We start from the raw sequence: 20,658 nt of genomic DNA, 5'->3' as shown, positions 1-20,658 counted from the left end.
AAAGGAAACTACTATCGAAGCAATTGTAAATTTGTTTTCTTGCTGAGGTACATTAGTACTTTATACTCAGCTGAAGGTAATAATAGCTTAAGTATAGCCTTAAGATTTAGCAGCTGAACTCCACCCAGGTGCTTTATTTTTACTGTGTTACACAGACCTTATCCATCCCTTGGTGTCTGCGTAGGCAGCTCTTATCAATATTTGAGTGTACAAAGAAAAACAGAAAAAGAAAAACCAAATATAATCAGAGACAACAATCTCAGGGCGTAAGAAGAGGAAAACACTTAATTTGAGATAAGTGCCTGGCCTAGTGTGTTAATCTGCTGTTCAGCAATACTTAGTCATGCTGAGAGCATTTTATTCGCCATTAGTCCTGGCATTTCAAACACCACTCCTCACGCGGTGTCTCTCTCCCTGAGAATAAAGGTGGCAGAACTGGGCCTTCATGATTTATCCACGCTCCATGTAGGGCCGCCACGAAAACCTGCTCGAGTTGCATTGTTCCCATTACACAGGCATGGCTGGGGCTGCTCAAAAGTGATGCATTGGTGCAATTAATGTGCCCGTCTGCACCTGTGGCCAATTAATTAGGCTGGGGACACTGATAAGATGAACAGTAGCTTGGGAGCTGTTTGCACGCCACAGATAATCCTAGCGGCCTTCTAACCAGGGCAGGAAGGAACGAGAACGCTGGCTTGTTCGTTTAATTACTGGTGTTGATTGCACAGAACATGTCCTAAGTCACAGCTCTATTTTTATGTACTTGTTCCCCAGCACAGGTAGGATGAGAGCCCATCAGCTGGCTCTGAAACCTGGAATTTAGAGACATCTTGTTTCTTGAGGTCTGGAGTTTCTGATCCATCCTGGACACAACAGATTTTAAGATGGTGCTGAATCTTCAGATGCCTCAGCAGCAAAGCTCTGAATACGGCTGATCAAAGGCCCAAATTAATTAACAGGAGCTAACAGCCTTGATGGTCTGTGGTAACAGATAGCATCAAAGTGAAAACCATTGCATATTCAGTGTCAGCCATGCCAGTGTATTAATTCTACTCATACAATTTCCAGACCTGCCAGGAAACACAACCAACACCCGTCTACTCATTTTTCTAGGATTAATTTAACCCATTACGTTTTGTAATCAGGCCCTGCCCTGCAGCCTTCTGACTGTTGCTCCATAGCTCTCAACCCCTGACAGCTGATAGAAGCATACAGAAAAAAAAAATGAAGTGATAAGCTCAGATCAGGATAATGCTGGCAATAATCTGAGCTGACTAAACGCAGCTCAGGGTGTTTATTCACGTAACACTGACAGCAAAGCATATCAGCTAGTTGGTGTTATGCCTTGCAGTTATGACTTTACAAGCTCATTTGCAGTCACTCAGCTGACCTGTTTGCTTCACTCCCCCTTCTCTGACACCATAGAGAACCATGCCCTTCATCTTCAGATGGAGACTGCACAATCTAAAGTACCAATGAAACATTTCAGCCTTACCGCTCTCCCACCAGGAGGTCAACTTGCAAGCATGCCCATTCAAAGGATAGGAGGGAGCAGCCACAAAGGAAATAAACAGCAAACTCTTTGCTGGGTAATTTGTTACACTATCATCACCAACCCCAGCAAAAGAATAAAGTGAAACAATGACCAGCATCAAGGTTAGATAGGCTGTGCTCAGACATCAAATACACAAAGCAATATACTCATCTGGGCGAAGCTTAAAAACGCCAAGGATAACAAACAGTAGGCAGCAAATCAGTGTGCCAGGTAGCAGGAGAAACTTTTGAGAAGCAGTCATTAATTTGGCTACAGTGATGAATTCCTCTATGGCGAAGGCAACAACCCACTTCACATCTTTAGAGATTCATTGCTTACGAGGCCATGAGGAACTGCACAATAATTTAACCTGTCCTCCTGCATAAGACTTCAGCTCTCAGCAATCTTTTCATAATGCCTTCAGCTGGTGGTGAAGGAGTGGTTTAATGAGACATCTTTCACATATTTGAGTTCCTCCCCTCAGCTTCCCATGCAGGCACTGGGGAGAAGGCCCAGCAGCAAAATGACTCTAACTGGCCCCATTTTGCTCTCCTCTTGCTGGAGGCGTTCAAGAAACGTGCAGATGTGGCACTAAGAGTTATGGTTAGTGGGCATGGTGGTGATAGATTGATGGCTGGACTAGATGATCTTAATGGTCTTTTCCAACCTTAATGATTCTATGATTCTGTTGATCTCTCACTTTTCTGCACTTGTTGTCCCAGACTAACTCTGCCCATCCTCACAATACACAACAGACCACCTTCTTGGCCACTGACTTTGCCCTTTCCTGCCATGTTAGTCCACAGGTAGCACAGTACCAGCATTTTTCTCCCACCCTGTGGCCCAAGGACCTCTGAGCTGGAGACCTGAAGCACAGCAAACCTAGCCAAAGGGCAGCAAAGACTTCAGAAAGGCCACATCAAAGGGGCCATAATCGGAGCAAGCCTTCACACAATTCTATCCCCTCAAAACATGTCCTACACACCCTGTATACAGTGCCTGCGACACGAACAGAATCAAAGAATCATTAAGTATGGAAAAGACCACTAAGCTCATCTAGTCCAACCATCAACCCATCAGCGCTGTGCCCACTAAACTATGTCTGTCAGTGCCATATCTACCCTTAAAAATCTCCAGGCATGGTGAGTCCACCACCTCCCTGGACAGCATGTTCCAGTCTATCAGTGGATGGTATAGGGAGAGAAAAAGCATTGTTAGAGAAAGCTTCCATCTAGCCTGAGAGCTAACAGCTGTAGTGGGTCCTGAGATTTCCTCATTGCTTAGACCAGAATCTGAGGATATTTCATGCCATATTATCAGTCTCCATCAGTACTGACATGACCACTTCAGTTTTTCACTTGTGAAGCTGCCTCTTCGCAGAGGCTGTGAGCCCTCCTGCCTCTCAGTAGAATTTCCTCTCCCCTGTGTGGACAACATCTCCTTTACTCTCTCAGTACTCCAACCAAGTGGCATAACTGAGGTAAATTCAGGGCAACCGTCATCTGCCTGTATCTTGTTTTGATGCAGGCTGCTCTTATTTCAGGCTTGAAGAAGAAAAGCTTGGGGGCACAAAAAATCTTGTTTTTTCCCTCAGTTTATCGCTTCATCTAATAAAACATGCTATCTCACCTGACAAACCTGATTTATACTCTTAGCTCATCCCAGCTAAAATCATCGTATTTACTAAGCAATCATAAATGACAGAGCACTATTTGGCTTTGCTTTGCTTTTGATATTCAAAAAATGAGCAAATACACCACTTCCAGGCTTTTCCTATCTTCGACAATGCTTCTGCACGTTCCTGCCAATTGGTATTTGTCACATCACAGTGAAACTGGATGACCCACACCTAATTGTGCAAAGTCACTAACTGGAAAGTGATGCCATGAACGTCGTGGCATGGCACTGCTAATGAAGGAATTCAGCTTCTTGCAGCTGCAGAACTCCACCTGCCCCAGGCTATTTACAGGCAGCCAGTACCACCAAAATCCACAACTCAAGGATAAAATATATATTTAAAATGCTAAAAGAGGCTGCATGTCAAAAGAAAAGAAATTACTAGAAGAGAAGCATAAATAAAGTCTAATTTCCCATGGACTGGTTTCTCACTGTTCACTACAAGCTGCAATTTAATTTTTTCTTCTGCTTGAGTCATTTATTGGGAGGTTCTTTTCCATGCAGACTTTCTAATAAGATTCAAGTCCACGCTGTACCTTTTTCATAGCTTTGGCACATACACAATCACTGTCTCTTTTCCTTTTACTCTTCTATCCACACATCATCAGAACAGAAATTATCTTTTAGATGGCTATCGCAGTGTTAAATTTCATTTGAAAGGTCACTGGAAAGGGACACAGTGACTCAGTATAAGCATACATGACTCATTTCCATAGGAAACCAGGCTTTAAAATGGAAGATTTACAAGGAAAATGAGCTGCACTTTGGCTCAAAGCAATACACTTGCTGGAAACATCAGAGTTTACTCAATGTAAAAAAATTATCTGTATATATTCGTCCTCACCTTGGGTGTTGTAAATCCTCAGAGATCCTCAGAAGACATTGGGTTTATATTCATTGTTATCTGTAGCCCACTAATTTCATTTTTATACTCCGTGTGTCAGCTAAGGAGGTACAGGAGCATCACCAGACACACACATGTGAGCCCAGGCGTATGTATGCACAAGGACATGTACGCTCAGGTATCACAAAGAGCATTCACGGGGAGACGTCACAACAGCTCCAGTCCTACAGGACACAGATTTGCACCCATGGCAAGGGCACAGTCGCATCAAACTGGTAGAGATAGAGCTGCCCTGGGAAAGATGGGGGGTGTGACCATTCACAATACACTTTTCTACCTCTTTTTCACAAGTGCATAAAAGCAGCTTTCTCACGGAGCACTTCAAAGTCACCTCCACACATCCGAAACTTGGCTGAGGATCTCAGCCTGCCTTTATTACTGCGCAACTCTATTAAAGCTCTCAGTGGAACCGATGAGTGAATGTCCCAGCCAATTTTACTTTTTGTATTAAAAAAGAAAAGCATACACCAGTCTATTGAAAATCATTTTAAAGAATTTTAATCATAGCAAATGTGTCTGAACAGTTCTCATAAAATCAGTGCTTCCACATATACAAAGGACAAGACTCCAGAGACCGACCTACAAAAATACAGGGGAAGAAAGGGCAATGGAATGGGTTGGATACAGCAACATTTAAGATACGTTTTAAAACAGGCAAAGCAAGCAAAGAATGCTTCCACAAACATTCAGAGTTATTGACAGCACTTTGATTTTACCTTTATAAAACCAGTATTTGGCAAGGTTTTATCAAGGCAGCCCAGCAGCTTATGTATCAGTAGGGGCTTAGTAGACCTTTGCAAGAAAAGAAGGGGGAAGCCTTCTAATACTATGTTATATGCGTTCTTGCCTCTGAAATACATCAAGGACTTCAGTTCACAGCCACCAAACACAGCCAGCCTGCTTACTTAGCTAGAACTAAGGGGAAGGAGCATACAGAGAGCAAACAAACATATAAAACAGAGTGTAAAACAAGGAGCAGAGATGGTGGTAGAGTTGTAGAAGACCTGTGTAGTACCTCTGTGCCCAAGGCTAGACTCAACCTTCTTGGCTTCTGGTGCAACCATTAATGAACCTGGAGGCCCAGAGTAGTAGGGAAGAGGACATTGTCACAACCAGGCAGCGCAGGACGTGCCTGCCTTCTTTCTCAAAACCAGAACCAAACCTCTGTTCAGTTCTTGCTTTAACTGATGGACTCGGTGCATGAACACGTATACGTCTTCTCCTCAGTGTTGAGGGAGAGAACTAGCTCACTTCAGAGCTGCACTTCAGGATGCTCCTGCTGACATTATGACCATTCTGTACTTTTCCTTTGCCTTTTTGTTTTAACACCTGTCAAAGTTTATTTGCCTTCACCCAAATAAAAATACGTCTCTCCTCCTTCCCCTCTCCCTTAGTAATGCAGAAACCTTTGCCAATAAGGCTAGCACAAGGACAGGCCCCGTGGGACGTGTTTATTAGAATCACAGAATATCTCAAGTTGGAAGGGACTCACAAGGATCATCGAGTCCAACTCCTGGCTCCACACTGGACCACCTAAAATTCAAACCCTGAGAGCGCTGCCCGAATGCTTCTTGAGCTCTGGCAGCTTGGTGCCATGACCACCGCCTGCTCCAAGGCTCATCTACCCCTGTGCTTTTCCTAAAGCACAACCTGACCCTCCCCTGACACAGCTCCATGCTGTTCCCTCAGGCCATGTAGAAAACTTTCAACGTCTTTGGTATGATTAGGGCTGCTGCAGCTGAAGTCATCTGAACTGGTATTAACTGAAAGGAGCTTGAAACATCCATTGCGAAGCCAACATGCAGCTCTCCCAGAAAACATGTGCATGTGCACAGTCAACCCTACCTTCTCCACTGCCATCCTCTGCCACACCAGCCTGCTGGTCCCAGACCACAGGAATCATTGCCTAGATCTACAGCAGGGAGATGCTCCTGCATGCAACGCTCCCTCTGTGTTTTCCAGCAGCCATGGACCTCATCTGCTTACTCCCAGGACTTACAAATAGTTTTCTCCTGAAACATCTTCTGCTGAGCAAGCTGTAGGCTCCAGAACAGGAAGCCTACTGGGATTCATTCAGAGCACAGCTGAAATGCAGGGGCACCTCCTCTTTCTTAAATACATCTAGAACAGATGGTACAAATGAGGCCTGAATTAAGAACAGTTTTACTCCTTTTGTTTTTCTTAGTTCCTGTTTTTGTTTTGTTTTTTTTTTTTTCCTAAAGCAATTATAAGCAAAATGAGGCTGGAGGTAGAAGGATGAGAAACACTTTTTAGAGCCTACCACAAGAGAATCTGAGCAGCACGCCAGATCTCAGCCTAGAACCCTGCAACCAGCAGCCCATTTTGGTAATCTCTTACCTGAAACTGAATGAAAGGACAGGTTCTTCAGTTCACAGGATAGGAGGTGGCTGAGAGACCTCTACATTTGTGACAATTTAGCTGAAGGATCCTTACAGAAAGGTTTTGACATTTCTTTCAAGTATTAGAATCCTAGCTGTTGCAAAACAACCGTGAGTTCCAAGCTCTAACCTGAGATGTGCTCAACAACTCTCTTTCAGCAAGCAGAATGTTCCCACTGTGTTCCTACTGAGCTGTTGTTCCAGCAGAGGTTTGTGGCAGGTGACAGCCGTGTTCCAGGCTGTTCAACACCTGCCCCAGGACACCCCTCTCCTTGGGCCATGCAAGCAAACGCGGCTATGGTCCACACAGAAGTGATATAACCAAACTCTCATCTTCTTCTTGCAAAAATCAGGTCACTGACCCCATCAAGGATTTCAAAGTCTCTTCAGGAGGAGGATAATTCGCCCTCAAAATTGGTCAATATCTCCTTATGAAAGGCTGCTTGCTGTACATCTATAAAACGAGGACTGACACTGCATATAGGACATATGACAAAGAACCTCGCAGGCCGGGTCCACTAACGGCTTTAAATGAGGTATGAGACTCAAGTTTGATCTCTGAGAACCGACAGCCAAAGCTAATTCCACATCCAGTGCTCTCAGTGCTCAAAACCCAGGAAGTCCGGGCTTTGCACATTTCAGCCAGCATTTCAAATTTAATAGGCAGCACGTGACGTTTCACTGAGATTTTGGTGCCACTGCAGTTTTCATCTGTGAGGAGGTTTATGAGATATTACAAAACGGAAGCACAAACACACATTTGGAAACTCAGCAGACCTAATCCAAGCCATGAATATGGGTTTTCTTCTTCCTTGTCCCCCTCCCCCCACCAAACAAAGCAGAATCAGAGAATTGATGTCACCGATGCAGTAGAGCTACCACAAGAAGAGCTGATAATGAGGAACCTTATTTGTAAAATCTGGTAGTGCAAATAGTTCCCAGTCTCTGATTTGTTTAACTCCTTATTTTGCTGTTACTTCTTTTCCCCCCCAGAAATACTAGGGTTATAGTTACAGAGCACTGACGATGATGGCAGTACACTAAAGGGGTATGACGAATGTATTACATTACTCTGTACAAAGCCCCAGAGATGTTCCTATTTGTGTGGAGACTTGTTATCGTTTTCATCACTGAAAATGCCATGGAAGTCTCAGGTACGGGCAGAAGAAAAAGAAACAGGAGACAGCAGTCTCGCAAGGAAGCAGTACAAAGTGCTTTCTAGGCTGCTTGTTACAAAGGACTAAAGGAAGAACTCAAACCCAAAGATGTCAGGCATCAGCAATAACAAACACAGGCAGCATCCAGGGTATTAAAAACCACCCTCGTTTATCCACTAATCCTCAACAACATTTCTCTCGATCCCTGGGGTTTGCTGGAGCTGCTTCATGCTTCTTGTGCCTGGATGGCTGCCGAGAGACGTTCAGTGTTGTTGCAGTGCTTTGTTTATCACAAAGCTACGCTCCTTGCTGGTAACATTTTACAACTCTTATCACGCTGTTCAATCCAGCTACAACTGTCCAAACCTTGTCTTCTCTAAACCAGATGAGATCAGAAAGGAAAAGAAAACACGGCACATGTAGCCGCTGCAGCTAGCCAGTTTAGCAAACACAGTCATTAAGCAGGGATTCCGTTGTATCAACCTGCAGACTTAGCAAATCCCTCAGCATTTCAAAACAGCAGGAGAAACGCTATTCGAATTCAATTTATGTTTCCAAAGTTCCTTAAATCGTAGTCACTCCACATTCTTAGGATGGCTCCTGCCATGGACTGGGACTGCATGCTTTATTTCCTTCTATGAGTTAAGAATTGCCAGCCAGGTACAACTGGCAATTAATAATAAGAGTTACAGAAATACAGGTTTCTACATTCAAACGCCTGAAAACGGCTGCCTTGCGGGAGTACAGAGCCTCTGCTACCCAATATGTTTCCAAACCACTTAAAGTCCACCTCTCTTCCAGAAAGCATTCAGTGTATGGCCAGATCCCTTCACCTTCCATACATTTAATGCTTTAGTTCTTGCTCGGTATATTAACCTGAATCATGTCCCAAGTATTTCAGTAAATTTCTTAAGCAAATATTTGAGAAACATCTGTGACCGTTATTTCAAATAATTTAAGCAAGAAATTATTCATTTGCATTTCAGTGAGTAAATTGGCCGTGCCTGGAGACTGAGCTTCCTTTCATTCTCGCACTCAGCCACGTGTGTATGGCACATGATGGGCTGCTTTGAAAGTAGTGTAAGATCACAGAACCCTAGAATGGCCCGGGTTGAAAAGGACCACGATGATCATTCAGTTTCAACCCCCCTGCTATGTGTAGGGTCACCAACCACCAGACCAGGCTGCCCAGAGCCACATCCAGCCTGGCCTTGAATGCCTGCAGGGATGGGGCATCCACAACCTCCCTGGGCAACCTGATCCAGTGCGTCACCACCCTCTGTGTGAAAAACTTCCTCCCAACATCTAACCTAAAGCTCCCAAATCAACAGCACATGCTTTTTACAGTGCTGAAGCACCTTGCAGGGTATGGATTTTTTTGTTTTGTTTTGTTTTCAGACCTTGAGGCACATTCTTACCCTCTTAAGCACGCACAAACCCCAGTGTTTCAGGTCTAGGCAGTGCACGCAGGGGCCTATGGGGCATTGCTTCCAAAACCAATCAGCACAGTGACAGCACACGCACATCCTTTTGCCATTCTCAAGATGGGTGAACCAGTAACCTTGAGCACGAAGGTCAAGTTTCTCAATTCATGTACTTACTCCATCCCAAGAACCAAAGCAGAAGGTCACACACTGCTCATCTGATCCTCCTGTTCTACACCTTGTAAGCTGAGTACAGCAGCAGCACAAAATAGCTGCTTCTTTTGTTTACACCCTCTCGGGCCTAAGAGGTTCAATAAATCCTATCCTTAGCTGTTTGGAATTTACAACTTTTGTTACCAACCTCATGATTTACCCTGGGAGATGGCCACCTGTTTTTCTTAAGATCAGCCAACACACATGTAAACAAAACAAGCTTTTGTTTTCCAACAGATCCCCACACACTGAACATTCACTAATTTGCTTCTTTTTTTACCCCAGCTTCTTCCTGCTGAACTTCAGTTTAGCTTGTACCTGAGTCCTGAGCTTCAGCAATGCATCGGCACCCTGAAGTACTCCTGCTTGCTCATCAAGCTTCTCAGTTACGTGGAAAACTACACTACTGAAATAGGCAGCTTTCCATCTCCACGGTATTGAACAAAAAAAGCAACTCAGAGTTTCACAGCCAAGGTGTTCTTAGTATATCATTGGACAGAAATGACACACACGGTCCACTACTAAACAAGCCCAATAGTTGGTTTCATACATGCAGATATTTGTAGGCGACTGCCTAATTGACTGATCATTTCCCTCCTCCTTCTGTGCCCTTTCTTCCTGCCCTTGAGCCTGATGAGGTGAAGCCTCTTGTGTTGCCTTCAAGCTTTCAGGAACGCTTTACGAAGGTGTTACAAATGAACTTCAATTGAATTTATAACCCACACTGGAGTAAAAACCCAGGCATCTAGCTGTTCTGTGACACCCCAGCTTGGAGGCACAAAGCAATGATGTGGCTCCTCACGGGAGCCCCATACAAGGTGTTGCCTCTGGAGCAGCTGGTCCTATGCAGCAGCACAAGGTTTCTGTCTGCACAAGGCAGTTCAAAGGGAGCTGCACTCAACTCATGCAAAAACCAGGCAGCAATACCTGGCTTTTGTGCTATCATGCTATCTATCTCAGCACCATAAAGTACATGACCTTCCAGAGCTGTAAGTGCCCGGAGCCCTTTTTCTAATCCTCTTGGCCTCTATTACACAAGAGCATGTGCTGTGTGCTTACCCTCCTCCCCTGAGCATGGCAACACGTCTCCATGCTCATACTTGCAGGGGCTCACTGCATTCCTGCAAGTCCCAATCTCACTACCATGATTAGGTGCCTCAGGATGGTACAAATGAGGAGGGGGAAAACAGGAGGGATCTGAAGGGGACTGTGGGAAGGATAGGAAGTATTTTTTCTGGCTGTGGATCTTACCTAGTCTCTGTGAATTGCTTTAGACATACAGGAACTTGTTAGCACAAAAATTATAGGATTTACTTGGAGCTAAAATGAGAAATGTATTGAAGCATAAGAAAACACTTGAAAAAAAAAGGAACACATTTATTAAGCCTTAAATTTCACTGAACTTCAAAGGTAACTTTTTTCATTAAAGATGCCCAAGGCAACTTCAGAAACATGTGCAAAATCATTCGACTTAAGGATGAAGCAAGCAGCTTTGTTTGTTGACACGAGCATGCAAGAGGCAAAGTGACAAAGAGAAAGAACAGAACAGCCCCAGCTGTCAGGCCCACGGACAGCATACAGCATGGGAAAGGTCACTAAAACATGCTGTGAATCCACTGCAGCACTGCCAGGCCATCTCACCCTGCTGAAGCTCTTGCACAAAAACGTTGCCTCCAGGGCCAGCTGATACTTCAGCAGTCTCCTGGATGACACCGGAACTCAGCTGCTCCCATGCAATCTCTTCTTCCCTCCATCCCTGCTTTGCCCCTCATCCAAACACAGAAATCTAAGTCTGGAAAAAGATGACTCTGAAGCCACGCTTTATGCGCAACTAGGATAAGGAAATTGGGTATTCATTCTTTTCTTTCATTTTAGCCCCATTATGAACGTACCGAAACCAGTCCAAAGCCAGCCATCCTTGTTCCAGAAGATGTATGAGAAAGGCAGCCCAGGGCTCATGGCATTATGACTACTGGGAGGGCAGAGCCAGGCCATTGGTGCAACGCATGTCAAGTCAAGGCCAACAGCCCCTCACTTCCGTGAGCACAAAGCGTACTTAAAACTTTTAAATCATCTGATTAAGCAGACAGAAAAATCTGCCGCATAGGCTTAGTAGTCTTCAGCTCTAATTTCATATTCCATGGCAATTAAATGTGAAAATCCTTTTATCATTTACTACAACCCACACTTAACGCTTTGCCTTAAAACGCCAAGAATCGAATTTCAGCCAACCCCTCATAAAAAAACCAGCAACTCTGCCAAATTCCCATCCACGCTCTTCATTTGATAGCAAAGTAACAGAGGTACCATAATTCATTTGATATCATTCTTTTCCTGCTAATGTTTTATTCAGACCGAGCTTCATTAATAAAGATGAAACTTTGGACTCAACGATTGCTCCATGTTCACAAAACATTCAGGCTCCTTTACATCGTGGTTAAGCATGAAGAATTACTGAACACCGTTTCCTAAAAGAAATCCCGCATACCAAAATTGCATATTTTGAATTTTTAAAATTCACTGAACCACATTTCACAGAGTGAATCCTAAAGTCTGTTTGCCAGGAAAGCACAAGCCAAAAATGGAAGTCGGGGCCTTCAGGGATAACAAAGAAGCTGGATCCCAATGCACACGTCCTTCCCATTAAACAAGCCATTAAATACACATTCAAGGAGTAATTTGCTCTAAAAATGCAGGTGCGTTTGTAATTTCCCACAACCACTTTCAGTCTAATTTTTGGCTGCTCAGACAGCACTGGCGACACAGCTAAGTCTCTTTTTTGTTTGGTGGAACTCAGCAGTGACTTTTGACTTCTCACCGGACAGCAGGCAACAAAAATTAGCCCAGAACTCAGTGATTTTCACGCAAGTCCAAACGTCTCCACAGAGAAAACACACAAAGACAAGGATGCTTTTTTAAAAAAACAAAAAAAAGAACAAAACTGATCCAAACCCTGTTTAGAGCAGTATCACCTATCAGTGCCAGGAATTGGACCGTGGAACGCAGGGTGACTATTGACATACTGGAGGAACGTTATTAACACCGCACATGACAACAAACTACTCAGTTCTCTTCTGTGTAAGTCAGCAGATCCGTGAGGTGATCCGACACGATGCGGCGGCTGCAAATTTGAAATGAGAGTCACAGTCTAAAGCCAGAACAAAAACAGCTCCTGAATTTCTGTTAAAAAGAAGGAATTAATGTACACACCGCACACGCCAACAGAAATCTTGAGGTTTTCCTTATTGCTCTTACACGAGGCTGTAAGCAGGTAAATGGCTGGATCAGAAATTAGGTCAAACATGCATTTCAGCAGGCATATAAGTACAGGAAATTCATATTAACAAAACAATGCACTGCATTACGTAACACAGGATGGTATTCTGCTAATACAGTACGTCATTAACACCAGATGAACTCCACTTCTGCCTGTTGTATAATGTGTTACACAGTGTGGTGTTTTAACCTAATTTCTGGTTGCTCCTTCATACTGCACTCTCCATGTGGGGATGAAGAGGGGCAGTTTTCAAGACAACTTCTCTACGATGCAGAGAAATCTCGGCCTCAAGAGCTCCAGTGGGGCAGGTACGGCCAGCACAAGGTTAGGGTTAACGCCGTTATCTCCTGGGCCTGCTCTCTGACTGCTTCATGTCTTTATGCAGTCATCAAAAACTCGGATATGCAGAAGTTGATGCAAAATGCTTCTGCGCTGTTCTCGGAGCATCTTCCAGCTATGCTATGTAGTCCTGGTATAAGCACGAATTGCTACAGGGGATAAGGCAGTAGAGGGCTGAATCCTGTACGTGGTCACTTACTTAAGAGTCCATAAAGGCAAGAGTTTTTGGTGAACTGGCTTTTCTTTACATAATAAGCAGCGTAGTGTGGATGCCACCAGAAACCTGGCTGCCTACTGGGAACAAGAGACTAACACGTTCACAGACACATTCTGGAATTCCTGTCGTTCCCTACTGCAACCAAATCAAGTGTGCTGCTGAGAGATGTCGATGCATTACAATTCTACTAAGTTCAAGGCATACTGCACACTGCCTTGCACAAAAAAAGGCATTGAATTTGTTATCTGAGGATAATGTTGTTGTTTTTTCTGTGCTATGAATACATATGACAGTTCCTCTCCAAACGTGACCATACATACACCTTAACAATTAAGCACCATATGTTTATGCTATCCTGCAGTTAACAGAAAGTAAGGAAGAAAATGGTGGTGTGGGATCGAGGAGGGGAAGAAATCCAGCACTAAGTCGGAGGTATGTTCTTGACAAGTTCTAGTTGAGAGTGTTTACTGTGAACCAGAATTATAATCAGAAAACCACCAGCATCTACAAGGCCAACCTGGGCACTGTACAGTCAAAATTATGTTCTCTGTCATTATAATATAACCTTGAGTAATCTCTAATTAACTACTACAGAGAGCACTGGGTGGACAAGTCACTCTTCAGGGAGATAACACATAGGCAACTGCTCATACTTTGTACTTGCAAAAAGAACCAGTGCTAATCAACAGTATTTTCTGTCTTAGTAAAGGCCTGCTATGTGCCTCTCAGTCCGATCCTTAAATCTCACAGATGTCAGCATTCACACTTACCAATTCACACAGAGCTCTTTAAGCTACAAACAATACTAAGTGAATCTAGCGAAGCAAGGCGCTGCTGAAATGCAGGTTCAGGAATTTGGCTCATTCTGAGTAGAGAACTGCAAATAAGTGGGCGATTAGGACATTCATAGGTGGGCAGGGATATTTCCTGTGCTTTTTCTTCATATCCATCGTAACGAAGACCAACATTCATATGAAATGTGGCAAAAGGTCTGCATTATGCTCACCTACGCATTTTGACACCAGGACAGCCACAGTGATTTATGAGGGACAGCACAACCCAGAAGAGGGTTCGGCTGACCTGTGTTCTTCTTCCAGCTCTGTCACTGCCTCTTACACAAAAGCGTAAAGATTGCACAGAAGGGTCCATGGTCTGTTGGCATGGTGAGGCTTCCTTGCAGCAACTTCTTTTTCACACCACCCATGGGTGTGCAGCTGTATCTCCTGTGAGACAGGGAGGCAAAATAGGTGTACATTTCTCTAAAAAAAATTAAAACCCAACCTCTAGAAAGAGAAAAGGAAGAACAGTTTGCTGTCACGTCCTTGCAGGAAGGAGTCCTAGGACTTCTCATGACCCACTTCTTCACTAATGGCCATGAAGGCCAGGTCTGCAGGAAGGCCTGTTGCCAGATCAGAGGTAAAACAGTATGACTAATGTTCACCATTCAGAGCCATTCTTCATGTGAAGCAGGTTAGGCAGAAACGTTTGGCTGCACTGTTAAATATTCCTCCTAGGCTCACTTTGCTTCCCTGCTCAGAACCTCCTTCAAACGGAAGATTCTGGAAGCGTCACTTCCCCATAGCCAAAAACAGTGGGGAAAATCAGACATGGAGGCAAAAAACCACACACCACAGAACCAAACGATTGCTTGTAAAACGTTTCCTTTTAAAAACTATTGTACAACCTCCTAACTTAATTAATGTGCAGTTTAAAACATACAAAATGTCTTACCAACTAAATGATTTGTACAAGTCTCCCCCTCCCCCCCCAATTAAAAAATAACACGTGTGGGTTGGTATTGAACACTTTTCACTGAGTCACGGGCCAGTTCTCCTTCAATTCTACATGGAGCAGTTCTGATTTTGAGCTACCGTAGTTAGAGAAGAGCTCATACCGCATACTTTACAGTACAACCAGCTACACAGATGTCTTTTAATCTCATAACACAACAAAAACTGCCATAAATTACAGTCCCTTTGATAAATGATTATGGTGACGCATGCAGTCCTCCTCATTGCCGTTACCATCAGACAGGAGACATAGGTTTCTCCACTGGCTGCCGAGGGCTGTGGCCGGGCCGGCGCACCACCGTCTGGGAACAAAGCGTTCTGCAGTCATCGGCCAAAGTTGCAGTGAATTGTCTCACTCGATACCACCACCACCATCACCACCACCAACCCAACCCCTGGGTGAGCAACCCTGGGGCAGCCCCTCACCCCTCAGCCGCATGAGATCACCGTGAAGCGCTTGGAAATGCACGACATGTTGTGGAGGACGATGCCCAGGAGAAAGACCAAGACGCAGGCCACCAGGATCACAGTGCAAACCCCCGACCAGGTGGAGCTCTTCACCACGCCTCTGCGGTCAGGCTCCTCCGCACCCGCCTCGGCAGGAAGGCCGCCCTGCAGCGGCTGCTGCTCGGCTGGGATCGTCACCACCGCCAGGGACTTCTGCTGGCTGCCGGGCAGGAGGCGGCAGCCGATGTCTCCCGGCAGCATGGCCCTCTCCTTGGAGAGGGGCAAGGGCAGCATGTAGCACCCGTTGCTGGGGAGTTTGATGAAGACGGGGGTGTGCTCAGAGGTGTGGGGGATGGCGATGACGGCGATCACCTCGGGGTCATCGGGCAGCTGTGACACGGAGTAGCCCGGCGGCAGCTTGGTGATGCCACGGCACCAGGGACACCGCAGGTCCTTCTGGCTGGTCCTCATCTGCTGCAGGCACACCGAGCAGCACGTATGCTTGCAGTCCAGCAGCTTGGGCCGCCGGCGCGGGCTGTAGTAGTTGAAGCAAATCTGGCACTCCAGCAGGGAGTCCTGGGACAGCGTCTCCATGGTGCCTGGCACGGTGGGGGTCTGGCCACAGTGCCCCACAGCCACCTTCAGCTGCTTCTTCTCAAGAAGGCTGGGGGAAGCGCAGGGAAACCTCCAGCCCTACAGCACCTGAGGAAAACAGAGAAACGTGAATCAGTTGGTTACTGACAGGAACGTGAGGAAACAAGAGCCTGGCTACAAACACTGGTGTAGCCAGCCAAACAGTGAGAACTAGAGCTGACTTCGTAAGGTGGCAAGAGAAACAAATCTGCAACCCTTAACAAGCAAGTATTATTTTGTCAGCTTTACCAAACCTGTCATGATAGCCAGCATTCACCCTTTTCTTGCCGTTATAAAATCACTACCAACCCTTCAGACTCCCACTCATATTTATGCCCATGAAGGGAAAGGCACGAAGCAGGTCCTTCAGCATCCACCTCACGTTTTCAGAACTTCCCTTCAGCCCATTCTGCACCGTAACAGTTCTTCCCATTTTGCCCTCTGAAGCCCTGAGGATTTTTAGCTATCTGGCCCAACCACTAAGTCTGCATGCAAGGTGGAGGGAAAAAAACGTTTCAACAGATGCGTTTCCACAGGCTCCTGAAGTTCAAACGCATACATGAATGAGCAACCACCTAACTACATCCAAACGCCCATGCTTGTGCGCAACAGAAAGGAAGCTCTTCAGTTAAATCAACTGTGGGCTAGCTTAGATGAACAGCTTGTGAAATAAACCTCATCCCTGACAAAGGCATCCCCCGAGGTGGAAGGCTCTGCTGAGAACCCAGGACTGCAGCACACTATGGAGAAGGCACAGCGCTGAAAGCAAGCTGTTGTTGACCTTGTTCTGAGCTAGCCATTAAAAAAGGATTCCTTGCACTTCCCCACTTCTTCCTTGCAGCTATGCAAAAAGAGGCAGCTGTATTTACTTCTGCAGCGAGTTGTTTAGCCTTGTTTGATTTCAGCCACTCCAACGCACGGTAAATATGAAGGGGAGATATTTTTACAACTTTTTGCTCTGCCTTCCTCGCTGTATTTGAAGAAGTATTAGATCAAGTTTGCATCCAGATAATGCAAGAAAGCAAACCCAAAATATTCACGTGGGGACCTTTGATCGTCTCTTATCACGACGTTATGCCCAACACGGTCAACACCACAGCTGTTGGATGATTTTCTCTGTTCCACAGCATTATTTCTTCTTCTTTCCTCCAGGTTATAGCAACTAGGGTGCAACACGCTAATCAATAGGTGACACCAACAGAACAGAAATAACGTCATTCAGAAATACAAACCAGGCATAAACATGGGGTTTGCAATGCAGGGTAGGCCTCTGGACTACAACGTCCCACATCCTGCCAATATTTGAACTGGGAAAACAAAATACACGTCATCTCTTCAGATGCTAATGACTTGTCACTGGCTGGCAGCACTGGCCCTGCTGCCCATTTTGTAACAGCAGTGGATTTTGGCTCACAAAATGCTTCAACAAACATGCAGTGACAACCCTGACTCAGGAGGCAGCAGGGGCTGACATTATGAAAGCTGGAGCTCGTGAGAAAAGCCACGTTCCAGCCATGGGAATGAGCCTTTTGAGATGCTTTGCCTAAGACCCTGGCCAGTGTGAAGCCTGCACAGGGACTGGGACAAGGTGCCCAAGCACCAGCTGTATGTTGCACAAGGCATTAACAGATACCCCACATTCTAAAGGAACTTAGCACTGCCATGGAGGGGGTTCTGCATTCACAGCTCATGTGCAGGCTACAATCAAGGGAAAGGAGCAGAAAATGAGGAAAGGATTGATCTTCTGCATCACTATCTCCACATCCCTAAGGCAAAGGCAGGCACGAGGAAGACTGGAAGAAAGGATCTTCAAAAGACTGGTATGCACCTGAGCAAGAAAAATGGAAGAGCTAGGCACCTCCTAGCTGAAAAAGAGTAAGAGGGAAAGGCCAGATTAGAAACAAGTTACAGGAACTCAGGAAGGGGTCGCTCAAAAGTCACCAGACCCAGTTTCCAGTGATCAACCAACCACGTGTGATCCAGCAATTTTGTACGAATTCTTCACAGTCATGCATTCTCTCTGACAAATGAGCTCAGACATTAAAAGATGCAACTCTAATGTCCTAGAGATAGCCCTAGGTATCTGCAAAACTGTTTAAAAAAGCCATAACAATACTGCGACACTATTATGAAAAGAAGAATATTATTATGAGACCAGTGAAATTCTCTGACCCCATTTTAGTTGTCACCTGTAACCACTTCTCTCCAGTTACAGCGCTCAAGTTAAACTAGTTTCTATTGATCTTCAAGCAACTGAGATCATGCTCGTTTTTTTCTGACCTCCTATCCTTGCTCAAGAGTTATATATTCACATGCTATTGAGCCCTTCATCCCTGTTGCAGTGACATTCTTAAGGCAGAAGATCAGTGCTAGGAGGGAAAGAAGTGAGGTATTCAGAACTGAAAAAGTGAAATGAAAGTCACCTCCAAGCAAAGAGTGTCCAAGAAAAACGAAAAAATCCATCCCAACAAAAAGACCTTGGCTGGTCTGAATGCTAAGTAATGGTGTGAGGCACTTCTCCAAGAGATCCAAGTTACAAAGCAGGGAAGAAAAGGAAAAAAAAAAAACCAACAAAAAACAGAGTGGAATCAAACTGGAAGGGTATGATGGGACGTAGGACCTGCATGATGTTTGGGCTCAATGATCGTTGCAGGTCTCCTCCAGCTCAGGACATTCTATGATTGTCCAATATATTTGCAGAACACACTGTGAGCATGACAGCCCCATTTTGATCTGGTGTTGAATCAAAGAAACAGTCACTTCCAACTGTATCTTAAAGTCACATGTTTAATTACAAACGCTGTTGTGAAGAGCAAGGTTGCACGGTACGTATGCCTCTTTCAAATCACAACATCTCTTCCCCCCGACGCCTCAAGAAACAATCAGAGATATATTTTGACTGATCAGTGGTGACATCCTGTAAGCGGAGGCTGGTATTATTCCTCCAGAACACATCTAAGGACAAGTTAAATGGCAGACACAGCCATTTAACCCATCGGTCTTTGCAGATGCTGACGAGCTTGCCTTTCCCACAGCTCACGTATTTAGTTTGGTGGGTGAAATGCAACTTCACTCCCAGCCACACACAGTTAGAAAGGCAAAAGCCACATGAACTCTCCTGGTACTTTTCTACTACCTTACTTCAATAGCTAAGCAAAGAGTTAATGCTGCAGTAACCTCGTCCTGGATGGAAGGCTGAGCTGTTGGGTCTGTGATCAACAGCGCAGTGCTAGCTGCAGGTACTGAGCTATTACAAGTGAGCACCTTGCTCAAAGCTGACTCGGATGCACTCTTTCTGGTTCTTCGAGCTCAAAAACCAAGAGGCAGCCAGGCTTTGTCACACAGTGACAGCCATGGGGGGTGCCGGCTGGAAAACTAGGGGAAAAAAAATCAGAAAAGACTCTGTGGATCTTTAAGAGAGACAGCGTTATGTATGGGTGAATATGGACAGGCATGTGGGAGGAAGGGCTGGGGAACACGACAGTGAAACCACATTCACAGAAGAAGGCAAGTGCAATTAGTAACTGTGCCCGGCATAAACCTGACAGCAACCGGAGCTCTTCAGTGCTGAGATCTATCTAGTAATACGAACAAAAACTAACCGAGTATGAAAAACGCTCCAAAGTTCAAGTATCAGGCAGGTGCAGCAGCAGCAGAGGAAGTGAGAGGAGACAGACCTGCAAAGCAGCATCAGGAAAACCCCCTGCCTGCCCCTTCATCCTTACTGCGGCCGATGTGCACAGGGCTGCTGATGGCCACTGCAAGGAGAGATTCACACACAGCGATAGAGACTGCTCTCAGGAGAGGAGACCCAGGGAGGAACCTGAGGAAGCGATGAACTGCGGGTGGCTCAGAGCATGACACAGAGGCCCACCTTGCAGGCTGGGGCCGCCCTCTGAGGAGTCTTAAAGATTTGAGAAAATGCCACATGACTCGAGAGCAACACAGACCCAAAGCTCTGGAGAATAAAACACGGCTCTCAGCTGTTTGTCATTCACGCCATCTGCTCTGCCAGTACCTTGTCAGAGGCTGAGGCAGGGCCTCAAACTCTCTTTTTTTGGGTGATGCTAGGCACGCTGCAGCACTGGCTTCCTGCTTCCCAAGATATCAAGGGGGGAAAGGGCATTTGCTGCAGTTCCCAGCTTCCCAACACAATGCAGAGAGGTGTTGCACAAGGCGTACAAAAGAAGGTTGCTGCAGCTAATGCAACACAGCTCCAGGGAGAGGAGAGAGAAAGCAAGGTGGTTTGATTAAAATTAGGTTTGCTGCGAAGAATGTTTGCACAAACATCAACTATAAGGCGATCAGAGAAGGCAGTTATTTTTGGAACCTGGTGCAAAGACGGACATTAAACATCCAATGGATGTGAGATGGACAAGTTCAAGAACACAACAATGACGAATCACTGCCTGTTGACACACTCTAAGGACAGCCCCAATGACTAAGCAATGGAAAGCACAGCCTTGCAGGGGTGCTGCCTCCACCAGAGAATGAAGACCTATCTTCACACGTATTTCTAACTTATTAAGGCTCCAAATTATACCGCCGTGAAAGCCACACAAAGATATTTTAATAATGCCCGTGCAATTTAATACAATTCACAGAAGATTAAATATCACCTCACGTTGTTAAAGACTGGCTCCAGGG

The 20,658-nt window shown here is 45.3% G+C and overlaps 1 protein-coding gene across 10 annotated transcripts in view; it reads right to left on the bottom strand.

The window, feature by feature from the left end:
• Positions 1-4,597: 4,597 nt before the first annotated feature.
• The window catches only part of RNF152 (ring finger protein 152), a 91,320-nt gene continuing 75,259 nt past the window's right edge, over positions 4,598-20,658 (bottom strand). For 8 of the 10 annotated variants that reach the window (XM_040684129.2, XM_040684177.2, XM_015282178.4 and 5 more), the window contains one exon: positions 4,598-16,080. In XM_040684129.2, coding sequence (XP_040540063.1) covers positions 15,361-15,972 — 612 coding nt within the window. In that variant the 5' untranslated portion in view covers positions 15,973-16,080 and the 3' untranslated portion in view covers positions 4,598-15,360. 10 annotated transcript variants of the gene reach the window in all.

This window comes from Gallus gallus, chromosome 2 (genome assembly GCF_016699485.2).
Source record: "Gallus gallus isolate bGalGal1 chromosome 2, bGalGal1.mat.broiler.GRCg7b, whole genome shotgun sequence".
NCBI classification, from domain to species: Eukaryota; Metazoa; Chordata; class Aves; order Galliformes; family Phasianidae; genus Gallus; species Gallus gallus.
The sequence above is the reverse complement of the archived record's forward strand: the minus strand, read 5'-3'. Positions and strand labels throughout refer to the sequence as shown.